Source organism: Staurois parvus, unplaced genomic scaffold (genome assembly GCF_062004578.1).
Source record: "Staurois parvus isolate SC_StPar_1 unplaced genomic scaffold, SC_StPar_1.0 ptg000375l, whole genome shotgun sequence".
Taxonomy (NCBI): domain Eukaryota; kingdom Metazoa; phylum Chordata; class Amphibia; order Anura; family Ranidae; genus Staurois; species Staurois parvus.
In genome coordinates this window covers 1660016-1681679 of record NW_028318171.1, presented here as the reverse complement: position 1 = coordinate 1681679, position 21664 = coordinate 1660016, and the positions used below count along the sequence as shown (strand labels likewise).

The 21664-nt window shown below is 37.9% G+C and overlaps 1 protein-coding gene across 2 annotated transcripts in view; it reads right to left on the bottom strand.

Moving 5' to 3' along the window:
• Positions 1-21664, bottom strand: part of DENND2C (DENN domain containing 2C) — a 66871-nt gene that overhangs the window by 19885 nt on the left and 25322 nt on the right. For both annotated transcript variants that reach the window (XM_089685429.1, XM_089685430.1), the window contains exons 2-7: positions 20235-21359; positions 16514-16662; positions 14649-14761; positions 13301-13471; positions 2040-2136; positions 1663-1707 (exon numbers count right to left, since the gene is read on the bottom strand). In XM_089685429.1, the coding sequence (XP_089541555.1) occupies positions 1663-1707; positions 2040-2136; positions 13301-13471; positions 14649-14761; positions 16514-16662; positions 20235-21067 (1408 nt within the window). In that variant the 5' untranslated portion in view covers positions 21068-21359. The remainder of the gene's footprint in view (positions 1-1662; positions 1708-2039; positions 2137-13300; positions 13472-14648; positions 14762-16513; positions 16663-20234; positions 21360-21664) is intronic.

The window sequence follows — 21664 nt, the reverse complement described above, 5'->3', positions numbered from 1 at the left end:
ATTCAACTTCATTTCATGCTTATAGTTTTTTGGGTTTTTTTTAACTAGCACAATGAAGCTTTCAATATTTTAAGCTATGCTGTCTTTTTTAAATCATAATGCTTTGATCAAACATCTCAGGACCCAAGGGAGTATAAACTTTATTTTTCTGCTCTCGGTTTCTTGTAAATCAGCTGTTGAGAAACAATGTTATGGGCGTCATGAGATTAGTAAAGATGGCCTAGGAGTCCTGCCCAGTCATCAAGTAAACACATGTTCCACCTTCTTGTCTATGATAACTAGGCTGGTCCATCAAGAAAGACAAGGTTTTCTGGATTTATAAAACCATTGTCTTGGTTAGTCTATTTTATTTTCATTAAAATAGATTGGTTCATTTCATTAATGGCCATTTTTCAAGTAAATTATGGGAAATCTGTGACAAAGCTGAATTTTCTGGGATTAAAAGGAAAGGGAGTGGTAGAGACTTCATATACAAGAGCTGACGAAAAATGCTATTCTGGTTCACACATAAATAGTATTTATTTTATTTTTAATTACAAAAAGGACAAGGCAAAATTTAATTAAAGAGGCTCTTGAGCCACACTAATTTTATCAGTATTACACACTGCCAGTACAAAATAGTAACTCCTCAACATAGCATCCTTATCTTGCTTACCACCTGTTCTCTAGCATGCACTGCTCCAGACATGGGCTGACTATCAAAGATATAGCTAGCTAATCATCAGCCCTGAGCTTGCCTTTTTCCTTGCTTGGCATAAGAAGATCCTGGCCCAAAACAATGCCCTTGTGCCACAATCTGACTTGTGGCATGGTCATGTAATTTAGTACCAGTGTTGTAGCCCAGCACTCAGATGGTTCATAATCATATGAACCACTAGCAGACTGGCTGTAAATTGGCTGACAGGCAAGAACGTTTTTGAACTCTAAATCAAATTTTAAGCACTGTCTAAGTAGAAAATAGGCAGAGGGGTCCCTAACATAAATCAGATAGTAAAACACTAATAGAGCAAGTGGCAGTTAACAAAAATATTACTCATATTTATATTCCATTAACATGAAAAAATATTTTCCAAAAAGTAAAACTGGTTGACAAGGCAAATGCTAAAAATATCCAGCCATAAAAGAAAAGGTAGAAATCTATCCAGGGACACGCTGCAGCATACTCCCAACAAATGTTCATCAATGCATATATTATAAATATTATTATGTAGAGAAAATATCTGTGGTGTCTATTGTATAAAAGGTAAACTTTTTTTTTTTTTCAAAAAACAGTTATGAAATTCTTTTTTGGTCTGTCACAGAAATGCTATTCTTTATACTCCTTCCTATGTACCCCAGGTTTTGTCTACAGCTTGTTGCATATGTTCTCCTTAAAAGAAATCCTAAGTAAGACCAGACCAGGCGTCCCCATTTAAGATTTCCCCTTTAATCCTGTTCTGGAGACAACTCAAAATTTTGGATTTGACTTCACTGTCAGTTCCAGTGACAGTGGTAACTAGATAAAAGAGAGGAAAAATGGGAACACAGATAGCAACAAATATCTGGCTAGGGTTCTAATTCTTCCCACTTGATCCAAAAGCAAAACAAATGCCTTGGCTTTAGATACAGTTTAAAAACATGCAGTTTTTGAGATTACACTTCCTTTTATATTACTTTGCTTACTTTTCTGACGATCCTCTGCCTCACTTTCTGACTCACTTGCTTCTCCTGCAAAATAAGAAATGGTAACAATGATCGGTAAAGATAAAACATTGTTTAAATTTTCATCCTACCATATAATTTAGATTATTTTATTTTCAACTTTGTAAAAACAATATCAGCAGAGGATCATTTATTATCAATAGGGTAGAAACATAATTTTTTTTTTTTTTACAGAGAATGGTGTTAAAAATCCCATCTGTGAGCAAGTGGGCATTTCTTCAATGAACAAGGTCAATATGGCTTGTAAATAGCATTCAACGGCTCTACGTTGGTACTATGATGCTGTAAATCACACTTCATAGAGATACGGCAAGGATTAAATTAATGAAGAGACTTACCTTTGGATGAAGTTGTGTCTTGCCCATTAAATGTCTGGACTTTGACCTTCTTTTTTCCACGCTTTGTATCAAAGATATCTTGTATTTTCATTACCAGCTATGCAAAAAAAAAAAAAAGATATATATATACACACACACACACATAAATATATAAATTCCAGATTGTACCAGGATACTGTCAAGCTACACAAAAGTACCAAAATACTACATTATCTATGGAGGAAACATGGTTGTCATCCTAGGCTGCTCTCTTGATCTGGACTACAAACACCTCTTCCTCACTATGTTCATTACATGGGATGGGGTGGGGAATTGGTAGCTTACAGAAGATAGCTTGGAGGGAATATAACATTATTTGAGGTCTATGTTTAATTCACAGAATGGGACAAGACCAAAATGTATTTTTCTGTACTTGCTGAAAAAGTTATTAGCCAAAAAAGAAAATGAATGCAGCCACGACATCGAAGGATGAGTAAGCTAAAATACATTACATTTTTATTCTTGGGTTTAAACATACGGTACTTAAAAACAAATGACACTGAACTGAAAGGTGATGCAAGTAACAATAAGATGAATTACATGCCAGTGACCAAGTGGCCATTGCTCTGAAGCTGTCATTTTTGCCTCTTATTTTGATTCTTTCTTGTTATAAAGATCACTCAAAAGAGAGTTCAGACTAATGTATTGCTTCTGGATGATAAGTGGTGAAGTCTTTTCCTGGCTGGAATGAAATTGGAAGCGTTGCTTTTTAAGCTGCCCATGTGTTTTTTATCCACAGGCTTCACATGTACTTAATGTCAGTAATATTAATACAAAGTAGTTACAAGGGGTCAGCAGTGCTCTGAGAGAAGTACAGGCGTACCTCGGTTTATGAATTTAATTCTTTCTGCAGGACTTTTCGTTTTGCAAAAAATTTGTAAACTGAAATGCAGTTTCCCATAGGAATGCATTGAAAACCAATTAATCTGTTCCGGAGGTCAGAAAAAAGTAAAAAAAAAAGTCAAATCTGTTCAAAACTCTTTATACAGTGCACTTTAAAAGGCATAGTACTGTACAGGGACATGATTAAAAAAAAATTTGTAAATGCATTGAAAACCAATTAATCCGTTCGAAAAAAATTTGTAAACCGAGCCATTATTTTCAATGGATTTTCATTCGTAAACTGAAAATTACGTTAACCGAGGCGTTCGTAAACCGAGGTATGCCTGTATTCCACACCCCTTTAAATAGGCTAGAACAGATACTAGGGTCTGGCAGAAGAGAAATTAATTTACTGTAGTAGAGGTCATACATGTTGCATCAATGAGATAACCAGTTGTGGCAGGAATGAAGCAGGAAGGATCTTTTGTGTGTTTCCTTCTTGAAAAAAAAAACACTTCCTGAGCAGTTGACTTCATTTAGTTGACTTCATACTCACAAACACAAAATAAAAATCTATACTTTTACAGGGTGTTCCCAATGATCATACATGTTAGTTAATATGCAGAGTGCACTGTAAAAGACTTAAATGCTTTAAAGTATAACTAAAGGCAGAGGGGATTAGAACACCTCTTAGGGTTTTATTGCTGTCTGTGCCTCCGTTAGAGAAATACATCCTCTGTATTTGTGCTGTTTATCATTAGCATCAAAAGTGAAAGTAAAGAAACCCCCAAATTTTGGGCTGTACCCAGAGAAGTAATAGAGGGGAACTTTTCCATTGGAGAAATCAGTTCTGGTGACTTAGGGGTCTCCAAGGAAGCCCCTCCATTTGCAGGAATTATCACTCACTTCCTGTTTTGGCTTTGGGACAGAAAGAGAAGATAAATCTCCCCAATGGGACACAGATGGCAAAGAATAAACTAACAGGGGTTATAACTCTCCCTTATTCTATCCAAAATTTTAAAAACAGTTTTCTTACAGTTCTTTAACCACTTGCCTACAGGGCACTTATACCCCCTTCCTGCCCAGGCCAATTTCCAGCTTTCAGCGCTGTCACACTTTGAATGACAATTGCGTGGTCATGCAACACTGTACCCATATGACGTTTTTATAATTTTTTTGAGACAGATAGAGATTTCTTTTGGTGGTATTTAATCACCTCTGAGATTTTTATTTTTTCTTAAACAAACCAAAAACCACTGAAAATTAAAAAAAAAAAAAAGTTTTTTCTTAGTTTTTGTATACAATTTTGTAAATAAGTGATTTTTCTCCTTCACTGATGTGCGCTAATGAGGCTGCAGTGATGGGCAGTGATAGGCTGCACTGATGGACACTAATACGTGGCACTGATGGACACTGATGAGGAGGCACTGGTAGGTTGCACTGATGGGCATTGACCGCCATCACTGATGGGCACTGAAAGACAGCACTGATACATGACACTGATATATGGCACTGATAGGCAGCACTGACTGGCACTGATAGGCGGCACTGACTGGCACTGATAGGTGGCACTGACTGGCACTGATGGGTGACATTGAAAGGCAGCTCAGATGGGCACTGATATGTGGCATTGATGTGCACTGGTATGCACTGATATGTGGCATTAATGTGGCACTGATGGGCACTGACAGGTGGCACTGATGAGCACTGACTGCTGGCACTGATGGACACTGACAGGTCGCACTTCTGGGGCCACACTGATCATCAGGGCACACTGATGATGCCCTGATGATCCGTGTACATGTCCCCTCTGCGGAAAGCCGATTACCGGCTCTCCTCTCCTCTCGAGCTGTCAGCATGACAGCTCGAGAGGAGAGAAATGCCAATAACCGGCATTTCCGTGTTTACATGTGATCAGCTGTGATTGGACACAGCTGATCACATGATTGAGCCGACATCTCTCTTTCCGTGATCCGCTGTGTCCGAGGGACACAGCGCATCGGCGATCGCCGCACTGCGTGCTCCCTGAGCTGCGCATGCGCGGTGAGAATGGAAGGACGTCATATGACGTCCTCCCAGAACGAGAGAACAACCTTGCGCCTGTCATTGTACTATATGGCGGGTGAAAGGTGGCCAAAATGTGTAAAATAACGAAAAATGTTCCCTTATACATCCCTTAATAGTGAACATGAACAATCTCGTTCATTCAAAATCCGAGGGGCAATAAGAAGATACTTTGTTTTTGCAGAGAATCCTGCCCATTCATTTTTCTGAAAGGAGAAGGGCAGTGAAAGGTCACATCTCTACTGCCACGGAACTGCTGTGTGCTTGGATAGTTGTGCACTTGCCTCTATTGATCTCAGAAAACACCAACAACAGCCAACAGAAATACAGTATGAGACTCAATTCACAAAGCTAACACACAAAGATCTTTATTTTAAAAAAAAGTGAGTTATTTTTATATGTGTGCTACGCGATTGTAAATGATGATCACAATGCTAAAATAAAAAGAATGTTACATCCTTCCCAACAGGACTACCGGTTTAATATTGTTAATGCACATATTTATGTCCACCCAGTGTTTTTTTTTTTTTTTTTTTATAATTTAAATATTTATTAATTTTCCATTTTAATTACATTTCATCATCACAATATAAATATATATATATAAGAATATATTCTATAATATTATATTAACCAACATTTCTACTTTATATACTTTATGCAACCTTTCCCCCCCTTCTCCACCCCCCACCCCGTATCCCCTCTGCCTATTCTATCTTTTCTCTGCGTCTTCCTGTATCAGCAAGTGGAAATTTTTCTGTTGTTATCTTTATTCTTTCCTACATCTCATATATAATCTAGCTTTTTCCCAGTTCTCCCATTTCCCATAATAAACCTCCATCTTATCTTCTTGGGTATGGCACAACCTTTCCATCTTTTTAATCTGCTCGACTCTTTCAATCCAGTCCTCTTCCTTTGGTGCCTCTATTTGCCTCCAGAACTTGGGTATCAGGGCTTTTGCAGCATTTATATAGTACCATATCCCTGATTTTTTATATTTATTTACCGTTATATCCGTGATGTGCAAGATACATACTTCTGGGTCTAGATTTATATCTATTCCTGTCAATTTTCTTATTAAGTGGATTATTGTTTTCCAGAATATCTGGATTTTTGGGCATCCCCACCATATATGGTATATTGTGCCTATTTCTCCACATCCCCTCCAACACAGCGGTGTACTCTCTCCACACATCTTATTTTCTACTATTGGTGAAGTGTGCCATCTTGTCAAACACTTATAGTTCATCTCTACTTCTCTCATAGAGACATTTTCGTGAGTTAATCTATACATTCTCCTCTGCTTTTCCTCATCTATCACAACTCCCATATCCATTTCCCATTTTGTTAAATATGTTGGTTTCGTGTTTGTGTCTAGTTCAGTGAGTATTTTATAAACTCTAGCAATCCCGTGTTTCCCATCACCTTGTGTTCCCAATGTCTTTTCGAACAAGTTCCAATTGTCTCTTGTCCTTAAAGGTCTTGGCAAACTTCCGACAAAACACCTCAATTGGAAATACCGCCATTCGTCTAATTTAGTGAAAATCTCTCCCTCTCTTTTTTTCAATTCGCCAAATGCTCCTATTTCGTCTCCCACCAAGATATCTCCTAATTGCACCTTATCTTTTTTAAACCACTTCCCTCCTATTTCTTCTCTACCTGGGGGGAAAAACTCTGTATTTTTTAGTGGAATCAGTGTAGAATTAAAAGTCCATTTCATACTTCTGTGTAAGTTATCCCAAATCTTTAAAACATTCAAAGTGTATGTATTTACATTATCATTTAAACCCCTATACTGTGTTGGCACCCATATCATTCTTCCCAAGTCTATTCCGCTGAGTTCATTCTCTATTCTCACCCAGCTTTTTTTATTATTAAATATCCAATCTATGGTTCTTGCCAGTATTACCGCTTTGTAATATCTTTTAAAGTCTGGGAGCCCTAAACCCCCTCTTTCTTTCCTCCTACTTAGCAGTTCGTATGACAGTCTTGGTTTTTTATTCCTCCATATGTATCTTGTTATCAATTTCTTAATTATTTTAAAGAAAATCTCTGGGAGTTTAATTGGGATCATTTGATATCTATATATGATTTTTGGTACTATTACCATTTTTACCAGATTAATACGACCCATCCATGTCGGGGTTCCTCCCTCCAATCTTTTTAATTCATCTCTAATCTCATTAATCAGTGTAATATAGTTTAGTTTATATAGATGTTTATGTGAGGCTGTGAGTTTTACTCCTAGATATTTTATATCTCTGTCTTTCCATTTAAAGGGGAATTCTTTTTGTATCTTTTCTTTTTCGTTTTTTAAGATGTTTATATTTAGAATCTCCGTTTTTGTTGGATTTATCTTTAAATTTGATAGTTCTCCGTACTCCTTTAGTGACTTCATTAAGTTTGGAAGTGTTAACCTGGGGTTTCCTACATAGAACAACAAGTCGTCTGCGAAGGCAGCAACTTTATGTTCCGTATCTCCTATCAGGATTCCCTTTACGTCTCTATTCAATCTTATTGTTGACAATAGAGGTTCTAGAGATATAACATACAGCAATGGGGACAATGGGCATCCCTGTCTTGTTCCGTTTGACATCTCAATGGGTTCTGACCTCTCCCCGTTTACCCCAATGACCACCGAGGGGTATCTGTACAGCTTTCCTATCCACTCTCTCATCCTAGGCCCGATTCCCAAAGCTTCCAGAGTATCCATCATGAATCTCCAGTTTACCCTATCAAACGCTTTTTCAACATCTATAGACAGTAGTACCACCGGTTCTTTTCCCTTTTTACTCTTTTGGATTAACATCAATGATCGTACCCCATTATCTTTTCCTTCCCTCCCTGGAACAAAACCCACCTGATCCTCGTGTATCCATCCAGGCATTAGCTCTTTCAATCTGTTTGCTAGGACTTTTGCGTACAGCTTAGTATCTGTGTTCAATAGTGAAATAGGTCTATAGCTAGAACACTGAGAGGGATCTTTTCCCTCTTTCTGAATGAGCACGAGTTGGGCTTGTAATGATTCTCTTCTTACTTCCATCTCTCCACCTAGTGCATTCATGTAGTTTTTGAGTTTTGGTACTAAGATTTCACTAAATTTTTTATAGTATCTCACTGTATAACCATCTGGACCTGGGCTTTTCCCCGACACTGTCCCCTTTAATGCTAGTTTTATTTCTTCCTGTGAGATATCTGCATCTAGGGAGTTTAGTTGATCCTCATTTAATTTTAATAACCTAGCCATTTCCAGATATTTTTTTCTTTTCTGATTTTTCTCACTGTCTATAGTTTCTGAACCTTCCAAGGGGCTTATATTGTACAGTTTCCTGTAATATTCTATGAAGGCTTTGGTGATATCTTTATTTGAGTGTTTCATGTTTCCTTTAGCATCTTTTATTTTTTCTATATAATTTCTATTTTTCTTTTTCCTCAAGGCTCTCATCAGATACTTTCCAGGTCTTTCTCCCCATCTATATCTCTCACTTAAAACTCTATTATATACTTTTCTCCTCTCCTCTCCTCTCCTCTTCTATCATTTCTTTCAGTTCTTCCTTCTGTTTTTTTAACTTCAGCTCTATTTCTTTTGTTATTCTATTCTTATGTATTTGTTCTAATTTACCTATTTCTTCTAAGAGCTCATTCATTTTCTCCCTTCTTTCTTTTTTCTTTCTTGCCCCAATCGCCATTAATATTCCTCTTATATAAGCTTTATGTGCCTCCCACACTGTGGCTGTTGACACCTCCCCTGTCTGATTCTCCTTAAAAAAGCGTTCAATCTCCTCCCCTATTTTCTGAGCTATTTCCCTTTCCACTAAAAGTGTCTCATTCAATTTCCATCCCAACCCTCCGCTTTTCCTTCTCCCCCATTCCATTTTCATAGTAACTGGAGCGTGGTCTGATAAAGATATTGTCTCTATGTCTACCTGGGTCAGGTGGTCAATTAATTGATGTTCTATTAATATATAATCTAATCTTGAATATCTCTTATGCATATTTGAGAAAAAAGTATAATCTCTATCTTGCGTGTGTGTAATTCTCCAGGCATCTACCAATTGACTTATGTGTAGTTCTTTTTTCAATAATTTCAGGGCCTTACTTCCTTCTGTCTTTATATGGGAGGTGGCGTCCCTTTGTGGGTCCATACAAAAGTTAAAGTCCCCTGCCAGGATCAAACGTCCTTTTTTAAAGTCCATCAACTTCCTCAACACCTTTTTCAGATACTCCTCCGGTTTTTTATTAGGACAGTAAATGTTAGCCAGTGTACACTCGATCTCCTGTAACTTGCCCCTTAAGAACAAAAATCTCCCATCTGGGTCTGTTTTTCTATCTTCCAACTCGAACCTAACATTCTTTGCCAGGCCTATTGCTACCCCTTTTGCTCTTTTAACCGGGGAATCTGCATAATACCATGTTGGGTGATTTTTAGACCTCAGCCTAACATTTGAACTTATCTCAAGATGTGTCTCCTGTAAAAATATCACTGAGGCATCTCTATGGTGTAATTCTTTAAATAATCTATATCTTTTCCCGGGACAGTTCAACCCATTTATGTTATATGTTATAAACTGAATCTCTTCCATCTTCCTTAAATTTCCTCTTTTCTCCTCCATCTATATTTTTTATTTCTCTCTCCTTCTCCCTTCTCACTTGCTTTTATATCGTCTTTTATTTTGCAGAAAAAACAACCTCCCTCTCCCATATCCCACCCTTCCAACCTTCCAACCCCCTCCCTCCCCCCTCCCCTCCCCCCTCTTTTTAGGCCTAACATTTGCCTACTAATCATTTATGGATTAAAAATCCACCTTTGATTTGGTCCTTGGGCTAAAACTCCGTCCATGGACGACTTTCCCCTTGTCTAACCTCCCCATAACCTCCCAAGCCTCCCTGGATTTATCACCGGCAGAAAAGAGAAAAAAAAAGAAAAAAAAAAAAAAAAAAAAAAAAAAAAGAAGAAAAAATCCATAACTAAGGCAATAGAGTGGGGGTAGAAGGTGAGAGGAGAAGAAGAAAAAAAAAGAAAAAAAAAAAAAAAACAAAAAAAAACCTCTCTCTTCCTCCATCCCTCTCCCCCCCTCCACCTCTCCCCCCCACACATTGCCAGTCCTCTTTTCTCTTCGCTCTACTTTCTCATCGTTCTTCTTCCCAGCCGGGGATTTCCGTTCTTTGAATTTTTAAACTGTCACAAAAATTTTTCATATCTTCTGGAAACCTAAGGTATGCTGTAGTCCCATTTTTCCATCCTATTAAACATTCGGGAGTCCCCCATCTATATTGCACATTTTGTTCTTTCAACCTTTCCAGTAGGGGTCTCAAAGTTCTCCTTCTCCACAAAGTCTCTGGAGCCAGATCCGCATATATCTGTATGTCTCCTCCTTCATACTTAATTACTGATTTTCCCTTAGTCTTCTTCCAGATTTTTTCTTTGTCCCGAAGTTCATAGAATTTAACAATTATATCTCTCGGCCTTTCTTTCCCCAGGTTTCTCAGGATTTTTCCTTTTCTAAAGGTTCCTTCTATTTTAGACCTTTCCATTTCAGAGCTGTCTGTTATAATGTTAAATATTTTACAAACCACCTCTTGCAGGCTTTCTCCCTTTAAGTTTTCTGAGACCCCACGTATCAAGATGTTTCTTTTCCTGTCTTTATTTTCTTGTATCTCAGCCTTATATAACAGTTTTTCTTGGATTTTCCCTATATTAGTTAGTTCTTTTTCAAGTTCAGAGATAGCCTGGGTCTGACCTTTAACTTTCTCCTCCGTTTCCTCAACTCTCTCCAAGAGGTGTCCCAGATCACTGCGAATGTTTACCATTTCTTGTTTTATTGTTTTCTCCAGTTCTTTAAACATTTCTGCCATTTCCTTTTTATTAGGTATTTGTAGGTCTTTTTCCGCCTCTGTATTGCCTGATATTTGCTGGTTACTAGTATCAGGGCCTATTGATACTCTAGGGCTTCTTTCCATACTAAGGTCTGCTTCTCCTTTTTCAGATCTGCTCTGAGGTCTTTCTGGGGTTACGTTTCCTTGGGATGTATATTTTTTAATTGTGCCAGTCTGGGACCCTTTAAGCCCACTTCCTTTTACATTTTTGTTTTTCATCTTTCTCTGTGACACTTATCCTTCTTATAGTCCTTTATAAATTTGTGGGTAGGGCAGGATATTATTTCTTTAAACTTTCAAGTCTCTGCCCTGTCCCCCTGCTGGTTTTTCTCCTTCTCTTCTCTTCCTCCTCTTCCTTCGCCCCTCTCCCCCTCCTTCCCCCCGAGCCTCTCCTCTTCTCTCTGCGAGCCTCTTCCACCTTTTATACAGTCTCTAGGGGTCCCCCCTTTCATATACACTCTATTTCTTGGAGGTCAGCCTAATAAATCTTCAAATGCAATTCACATCTGTCACTCACCCTCCTCCTATGTCTTCTTCCAGTGAGTGCCTTTTCGGTCGATTCCTCTGAGGGTCTGTTCATGGGGGGGAACTCCCCAGGGTCTCTTCAGACTCCTTGTCCAGGTCTCAATGGTTCTCCTTCCATATTCTTTTAGGCTCCTGGGTTACTAGGGGGATAGGGGGAGAGTGTGTCGGCCCCCGGTGAACAGGTCAGCGCTGCTCTCTCCCCACGAAACGCCGGCCGGCCGGCTTCCTGATCTCCCAGAGGTGCCTTGCGGCCGGTCACGTGATCGCGCCGGCCCCTCTCGTCTCCCAGCGTCCAGCGTCCCCCTCTCCACCAGTCACCAGCCGCTCCTCTCTCCTCCCTCACCCGCATCAGTCTCTCCCCCGCCGGGAGCCCTCAGACCGGGTAAGTCCCCCACCGCAGGGCTCTAACATACCCCAGGGGATAAGCTTGGAGGCCTGGGGAGGTCAGACAACGGAGCTCCGTCCACGAGCTCCTACATTGAGCTCTCCCCTGCCGCCATGTTCAGGCTCCGCCCCCCCCAGAGACTTCCCGTCTTACACCCTGAACAAAAAAAAAAAAAAATGCACCCAGTGTTTTTATCTGATATGGATGACCTTGTTCATTCATGTTATCTAGCATATGTCTTCATGCAATGCCTTGCATTATTTTGTACCATGTCTTATAGTTTACAGGACGACTATGGGTCAATCTCTTATTCATCCTTTTGTTCCTTTGGATATGCTGTATGATCTTTAATCTTTGTAATAAAAAATATATTTAGTTTAAATATAAAGTGCGTTAAAGCTTTGTGAATTAGGTAATTGATCATTTATTATTCCATCTATTCTTTGACACTGGATTATTATTGACACTGGATTATTATTGACACTGGATTAATATTCTGAAGCATGGAGGAAGAATATGGAGGAAGAATATCAAGGAAGCATGGAGGAAAAACATGAAGAGAAAAAGTAATTCTGGCTTGGTAACATTTACAATAAGTGTTGAATTCTCTTTGTGTACTTTGTTGTTAGGCTTGTGCGTTTAACTTGGAATAATAATCCCTTTCATTTATTACTTTAGAAGATAATTATTATTGTAACAATGGAAAGTGTATAATTACAAAGTTTGTCTGGAGTATAAAGTATAAAAGATTGAATAATAAGTAGAAATTATTAAAAGGCGTTCCTTGTTTCCTTAGCTCTGAAAATCTGATTCAGCTTTGTCCTTGTTGGATTTTTTCTTTGTGCTGGTAATATTACAGCTTTAAGGCCTCATTCACACGCACTGACAAACCTGCGATTATATGCCTTTATTTCTAAAGGCATATAATGTTTTTGAATGGCATAATTCAGGCTATACGCTTAACTGCACTTAGGTGCATTCAGTTTAGCTGCGTTTAGAGAAAATAGAAAATATGTGTGTCCAGGGGAAGATTAGATATTTTGAATATTCCTACATGCATGCAAAATGCATGTAAACCAATGTAAAGGCAAAGCACATTAGAACTTGATCTGGGAAACAAAGTTTCTTTATATTTTCTGGATAAACTAGTGTGAATGTAGACCTAAATAATAGACAGTAAAGGAGGCTTAAAGTTACGATGCTGCCTGATAGTAAAGGTTACTAGCATGCTTCACTATGTATGTAAACAAATGTAATAGTGTACCTTAAAGAGTATCTAAAATAAAAAAATTGAATGCATTTTTTGAAAGTGCACCACAATGCATGTACATGCATTGCTGCATGCTGTGCTGCAAGTTCATTACCAAGGTGCTCTGGAGTGCCATTCAGAATTAAATGGCACTGCACTCTGACAACAAAATTAATGCTTGTTGCAGTAAAGCATGCGGTAACGTGAATTACTGCAACAACATAATAGTGTGAGTAGTATATTAGTATATCATGTTGCATACTAGGGCATATAAACAGTAAAACCACAAATCCTACATACCCTGGGGAACTTCTTTTTCTTCTTTGCAGTCTCTCCTCCACTTCGGAACACTTTCCACTCCATCAATGTTACTGGTAAGGTAGAATCCTTTGCGGCCTTCTTGTGAATGTACAACTTGGTACTTTTCAGTTCCAAAGTCTGCCTTTTTAGAAAGTTTGTTCTTGATGGAATCTAAAAAAATATTTTGTAGTTTGTTTAATAATATGCAGGTGCCTAAAACAAAACATGCATAGAATATAAAAAGATACTAACATTTACCCTAGGTTCACATCTAGGCAGTTTCCGCAGCGTTTTGCAGAAACGCACTACAGTTCATTTAACATGATTTCCTATTGGGCATGTTCACATCTCCGCGTTTTCACCCGTTGCGTTTTTTGGAAAGGGTCGGGGACTTTTTTTGAATGAAAAAAGGTGCGTTGTTTGGTTCTATAGACTTCAATGGAAACGCTGCAGAAAAGGATGTAGTGTGTTTTTGCTGCATTTTGATCTGCCTAGCAGCATCAAAACTGCATGTGCAAAAACACAAAACAGACCACAAAAAGCACTGCAGAAACAGATCAAATGCAAACTGCATAGGTGTGAACCTAGCCTTATAGGTTAAGTTGATCCAGGGAATATCCGATTGCCTCTCGGGGGATCAGGAAGGAATTTTTTCCCCTGCAGAAGCAAATTGCATCATGCTTTCTTGGGTTTTTTTTGCCTTTCCCTGGATCAACTATGGGTATAGGATTGTATATATTGTATTATACTTTTTTTTCCCTTTTGATTGGTTGGACTTGTGTCGTTTTTCAACCAGACTATGTAACTAAACATCTTTACTATTTAACAAATTTTAATTCACTATTTTGTTATTTTTGTAGATCTACTTTTTTTTGTATGAAAACTTAATTATATGTGCAATTTAAATGTTAATGTAATGCAAAGGTGCACAGTTGATATAATGTACTTTAACAATAGCTACCCAAGATTTAATCCACTAAAATATTTAGTGTGTGTGTGTATATATATATATATATATATATATATATATATATATATACACACACACACACACACACACACATATATACACGCACTCACAGTATATATATAATAAATAGTATATTCAGTAGCTAAGAACATATAATCTGAGACATTCATTCAAAGTGTGCATCCTAATCCTAAATGATGTGTGACATGACAATGCTCAGGAACCCTTCCCTAATGTGTAGAGGGTGCAATTTTCATTTCTACAGGTGTAATGCTAATAAACTGACTCAATACTTGAGCTCCATGGCCACTGGGTGGAGTGCTTGTTACAAAAATTACACGTTAAGTCATTTAATGAAAACTCAAAAAATAGACCAACCTTGGGTGGTTTTATTGTACATCGTGGAGGTGGGATCTTCCATGTGGTTGGGACCCGCCATAATGGTACAGGAGATATTTTGATATCTTCATAAGGGTTCTCCTTCTGAGGATCTGAAGTAAACAAATTAATTCTTTGAGTGTTTCTTTTATCTTGGTGTTTTCCAACTTATACTGAATGTGGATATATTTGTAGCAAAAAGTTTAAAGCCCAAATCCAGTCTCAACCCTTCGCTCATAAGTTGCCCCCTTTCTCTGCCCTGAAGATCCTACTGCTATTTTTTATGTTTTTCTTTTTAAACATACTAACTTACTTTTTCCAAAGCCCTAAGTCTGGTCATAATGTTGCAAGACCTCTTCCTCTTATCCAGGCTAGAAGGTCCTTACTGATGCAGAGAACTCTCTGCACCAGCACACTATGAATGAAGGGCACCATGGTGACACCCCCTAAGGGTACATTTATAGCAGAATCCTCAATCTTCTGGGTTGTGGGACAATGTTTGTCATTCAAGTCGGGAGACTGAGAGAATCTTACAGCAAAGAAGAAGTTCTATGAGGGCAATTTTGAATTAAAGGTGAGTATTGCAGCATGAGGTGCTTTTGAAGAGTAATTTTACAAAGTCTTTATTCAGTATTTCCTTATTACATACAAATTATAAAGAGCAGTAAAAACCTTGCTGTGCTGTGGTTTATATTTACTTGCAGAATAAAATTCAGCTTAAACCAGTTAAACAAACTTTGCGAATAAGCTGTCAAAAGGTTTAGGTTTTAATAAGGCAGTGGAAAGACCACAAATTCATTTCTATTAAAGTTTAACATGTCATGGTGGCAACAACAGATACAGATACATGACTATAATTATACATTTAAACATACTCTCAGACTTAGTGGAAACCTCAAGTTTTGGGCCCCCTGATATGCAGATTTTCAACAATACTTAGCAGTTTCATCTTCTATCCAGTTTCAGTTTTCAGTTTACTGAAGTCAAATTTCACCTGTCAGTAATGACAACTTTTCCAGAAAGTTGTCAGAAATTGATGGCTGGCAGCCCCTTTCAAACTTATAAAACGGTTTCTAAATGCTTTAGGAGCCCTACCTGCACCTTCCTATTTCCCATCACTGTGATGTGTGGTCTTACACACCTGAAGAAGGATGCAATAGTGAGAGTGTCAAAAGTTGTTGACATTGGTCTTAGAAATTTTTTCAGTAAGAAGTAGCAGGTCACTGCACTACAGTGGATGGACAGATAACTCCATTCCTGTTGTTCGCAGACAGAAATCAGTCTGCCTATGACTACCTAAAGTGAAGTCTATGTAATAGATCCTTATGAGTCAATATGCTCTTCACATCATCCTAGTCTTGTGCACTGCCTTACTGAAGCCTGTATGAGCATACAGGATATGATTTCACCATAACATGACATTATTGGATTTGCAACACCTTCTCTTTGGTATACTGTGAGTTGGAAGGGAAAGGGTGCCTTTTTTGACACTTGTGATGTCAATAGACAGCTTGAATTTCAGCCAATTTCCACTGAGTTGGCCAAATTCCAGCTGTGGATGGCCCTACAAGAATCAATTTAAAAATCGATTGAGCCAGGTAGAAATTTATCACATGCACTCACTATTCATCAGCACCACAACATACAGGCAGTCATTGATGCAGCCATTGCTGAATACAGTAGCAACCAGTGGAGGTTTCTCCATCCATGCTACTCAGCATGAATGGTAGAATCAGGAGAAAATGTGTTATACATGGTTATACATGGTCATCCTTAGACAAAGGGACTCAAAGATGCAGAAAATCCCCTTACAAAAACACATTTAAGATACTAGGCTATCACACAGAATTCTGTGGAATACCTACACATAATGTCCTCATAGATGTTGTCTTCAGACACTGTGTGATAGAGAGCAGATTGTGAGACTTCAATAGGCTCTTCAGAGATCTGAGGATGGTTTGTTTGTTGTATAAGACGTCTGTATGATTGAACATCTTCATATTCAAAGGATTTCCTAAAGACAAACAAATGCCATTAGATGAGCCACATCTTTCATATGTAGCATGGATTAAAAGGAAGCAGATGGAAAAGATGAAAAGATGAAACAGAGGTTTACACAGGAGCAGTTTATTTTGAAGACTTCTGCATGATACCCATATATCAGAAGTTTCTCTACCATAAAAAAAAATTACTTATGGATATACTTACGTGCAATATTACATCCTTTCCAATCAACCCCTGTTTACTTTAGTTATGTATACATTTTTTTGACATTGCCATTCTATATGTACCCTTGCCATAGCATTGAAAGCCTAACTACTAAGGCAGTCTATGACATAATAGTTTATTTTACTGTAAGACACAACTAATATTTTCCAAATGATTGTACTAAAAAGGTCCGTCTTTAAATGAAGGCTGAAAAACCAGAACTGATATTTTAACCATTAGTGGATGTAATCCAAATAGTTCAAGCACTGAGTCTCTAGAGTATACACCTTGGGAATATAAGCGGGCATATTTACACACACTTTAAATTCCACCCACCTACCATGGTGCACTACCTCGAGCAAATTACTCTTACCCTTAGATTTATTTTATAGAAAAACGGGGCTATACCCCAAACGCTTGTCATGGAATTTAATAGATAGTGCAAAACGTATGATAAACAGTACTCAATGGTTTTAAATAATACATAATAAGACAGGAATGAAGTACCCTAACTTGCATTATAATAGCAATAACAACATGTAGAAAATTAGGGAAATCTGGCTGAAGGATCTCTGCTGATATTTTACAGACATTGATTGATTGGCAATGGAATTTTACTTAAAGCTGAGTATACATGCATAGTTTATTTCATTCAGCTGGTAGACTAAATGGAAAAAAAAAAACCCAAATGTATTCCCCTATCCACACAAGCAAGGTGGATGGAGGAATCATCCCCACTGTGCTATTGTATTCTGACAGTGGGACTCCTCCATTGTCCAGAGTGGTCATAAATCTGTTGGATAGTGATTTAGAAAATTGAGGTCCAAATTTAGTGACAAATAGAATTATCATTCTTAGTTCAAATTTTTCCTTTCCTGTGTATTTTGTAAGTCCCTTTGCAAAATGAATAGTCTATTTGCCTTTAGTAAATCAACCCCAGTCAGTATACTGAGGTGATCAAAAACAGACATAAAAAACTTATTTGGGCATGGCCTATAACAGCAACTCATATAGTATAATTGTGAGGGTTTTTTTACACATACAAGTTATGAGCTTTCATGTACTTTCATAGAACAGAGTCAGCATTGTCAGTCTGAATAGAAATGCTGACAGAATACATTAATTTATATGGCTTTGGCTGTCAAAAGTGACATGGTTTTTAAACAGCCTCTTATTATCTTTAAAAAAAAATCAGTAATCACACAGTCTAAGACAAACTATTATCATATATACTTTTTACATAATTTTAGTGACACATTGATATAAAAAAAACACGTTTCTAAAGGAATGACCCCTCCATGTTGCCCTTGGGGCCATTCCATTCATTCTTACCCTTGTCCCAAAGACCTCAGAAAGAGTCAGGTCCTGCTTGATCTGCTATATGACTTCATGGAAGGCACATGTGCAAAAGCTTGGAACGCCTGATTTACATGACCACCATCTACATGATCATTCAGGTGGCCAAGTATGGCTTCTGAGGTTCATGGGGAAAAAAATGGCAAATTGGCAGAGTGGCCCTCCATTTGCTCTCACACTGAGAAACTGATCTGAATGAAAGCATAATCTACCATTAGAAGCATGATACTAGTTAGAGCTAGTATATTTTTAGAGAGTATTCTTTCTTTAAGCCTAGAATCCTACTAAAATGTTAGTAATACTTTTCACAAATCTCAAACCTGATATATTAGGGGGAAAAAAGAAAACATATCATACTCTGGATAATCTAAATATTTTTCTCTCAACTGCAAAAACAACAATACAGTTATGATAATTTTGCTACTTTAATGACCATTTTAACAACATAAGCAAAAAAAAATAAAAAAATAAAAAAAAAAATACAAACGCTTTAATCAGGTCCATAGTTCTAATGTTTGTAGAAATACTCAGAACAGAATAAAAATATAGCAGATTCTTATTATGTTGTAAAAATAATGTAGCATTTTTGGACAAGTTCAGATAATAGGTTTCAGGCCTGTACTACGAACAGTTCCCTTACTTTGTCATTTTTAGCCTTATAAATATCTTATAAAAGCACCAGTTTAGGGGATAAAGAGGGGGCATTCATCTTATGGATCTTATACAGTTAGTGGATGTTATGAATGCAAATAATTTTTGTTCCTGAAAGAGGATTTTGTTTTTGAGGGGAAAGAATCCTCCTATTTGGATTTAGATCTAATTAACCTAACGTGACCCTGTCACCACACCTTTCATTTCAACAAAAATCTTCCCACAAGACAATATGTACATTCAACATATTTTACACGTTATTTACTTGTTAAAGTGATACTAAAGTTTAGTTGTTTTCTAAATACCGAACATGTGTTACTTACCTGCTGTGTGCAGTGATTTTGCACAAAGCAGCCCAGATTCTCCTTTTCTCGAGTCCCCCGCCAGCTCTCCTTGACCAGTCCATAAGACACATTGAGCCGCAGCTCGGTCCTGCCCCCTCGCTCTCTCCTCACTGGTTGTGATTGACAGCAGTGGGAGCTAATGACTCCTGCTGCTGTGTCTCTGCCAATGAGGAACGGGAGACCTGGGAGACTCAAGGCTCCCGTACACATCGCTGGATCGAGATGGGGCTCAGGTAAATATTGAGGGAGGCTGTGGGGAGAGCATGAAGATAAGAAACCTTCAGCTCTTAGAACCACTTTAAAGCCTCCCCCATTTAGACATGCAAAGGCCCCCAAACCGCTGTTGGACTGCCATCTTGGATAGGATGTCAGCAGCCTCAAAGCTGTTACTCAACTGACACTCTATATTATTCCTCTTTGCCCTGACTCCCAGCAACTACAAAAAGGTTGTGTAGGGAGGTGAAAAAGGGAAAGAGGGCCACGGATACCACAGAGAGTAATTAGACACTCCAAAAGAGGAGAAGACTATGACATGCAAACAGGGACAGGGCTGTGCTAGAGGATTGACTAGTCAATTTTTTTAGCAAGTTCAAAAGCACATTGCATGTGAATAAAATCATTTATGGGAGAAAACGCTACAAGGAAGCATTTAGAATTGTTGCTTTTTCTGTGCTTTTACCTGCATTTTTTAAGTCGGTAACAGGGTCTGAAGCAGTAATGTCTGCGGGAGACATTATTGACCATATTGTTGGGGGAATTGAACAATTTTCTTCGGGTGGAAGGAAAAGAAATCAAACCATCTATGGGCTGCCTTATTGAAGAGACAGTAATTTTACCCCCATGGATTGCCCCATCTTTGGATGATAATATAAAACAAAATGGGATTATTTCCAAAATTGTACGGTTTGGGGGTATTCTGGTGGAATAATACAACAAACAATTAAAAAAAAAAAAGATAAGGTACTTCATGTAATTATTATAATTTTTCTCTAAAGGACTAAAATCAAAAGAAAAAAAATCCACCAACCTTTTTGATCTTGGTCTCAGTTTCCTGTTTGCATGTTTCTTTGGCTCAGAAGGTGGAATGGAAGGATCAGATGACTCTGTGTCACTTTCATCTACAGACTTTCTCCTCCTGTGTTTACTGTCCATATGTCTTTCTGGGAGATTACAGTTGGCATAGCGAAATGTTCTTCGTGGCTTAGGTACAGGGTTTATAAATGGACTATCATTGAGTGACTCTGTATCATCATAATAGTTATCTTCTATGTTCTTCATAGCAATGCTTTGATCTGACAGACATTGCAAATCAAGTTCATTTTCTATTGAAATGCTCTTAGCTCTTCTTTGTTTAAATTTTAAAGCCATTTCTCTTAAATCCTCAGCAATCAAATTCCTTTTTTTAAACATTTCTGGAGAAGTGTAAAAATTTCCTGGAGGAAGGTCCATTTCAGAATCTAAAAATGAACTCTTTTTTTTACTAAAGTATGGTGGGCTTTCTAGCTGGTCCTCATAAATATTTTCTTTATGGTATGCTTTGTTGTTTTCATCATCTAACAAGTTGTCTCTGCTACCTTCCCTGAAATCCAGGCCCATGTTCTTGTCATGATTTGCTGCTGGCTTTCTGTTATCCAGTATATTTTCTGTTGATTTTGTATTTCCATTTTGTTCAGTGAAAGTTTGCCTGGGTTTTATATCCAGGAGGTTTCCACAGGAGCCACTGCTGGCCCTGCATTCCCACTGGGAGATCTTCTGCTTGATATTTTTGCAGTGACTCCTTGACATTGTCTGTTGAGAAGATCGGGTTAAGCCACATTCTGGGCTTCCCACAGTATGCATGACAGGCATCTTCGTAGTCATACAAGCCTCATAGTTGATTAGACAATTGAGCGAATGGCTTAGATCTAAAAAAAGAATGACCTTGTGGCCTGTGTGTTCAAAATCTCCACTGTCCTTCCAATGAGTTATTAAATTAAAAAATAATATTGTAATCAATTTGTTTTAAAACTGGCTGTCCTGTGTTTTTTACCTAAAAGGCCTTCTACAAACAATTATAGGATACTCCAATGTGACTTGATGCATGGGCTTCTAAAATACATCTGAGGAGCAAAGAAGAGTCCTGTACATGGATGTCTTCCATTCAGTGTTAGAGCTAGAAAACAAAAGCATCTGGTTACAATAAGTCTTACAGAAAAGGCTCCTCCAGAAGTAACAATAACTGCAGTGTTCCAGAGCAAGGGAAAGACGTCAAGTTCAACAGATTGTGAAGGACACAAATTGAAAAATGAAAGGAAAAAAAAACACATTGTAGAAACAAGAACATTGACTGTTAGAAGGACGTGAACTATTAGAACACATCCTTGGTCTGTTTATTGTGTTATATGTGTGTAGAGAAATTAATGCATTTATGTTTGAGTAATGTTTTATTTATAAGCTCTAGCTATATGAACAATTACT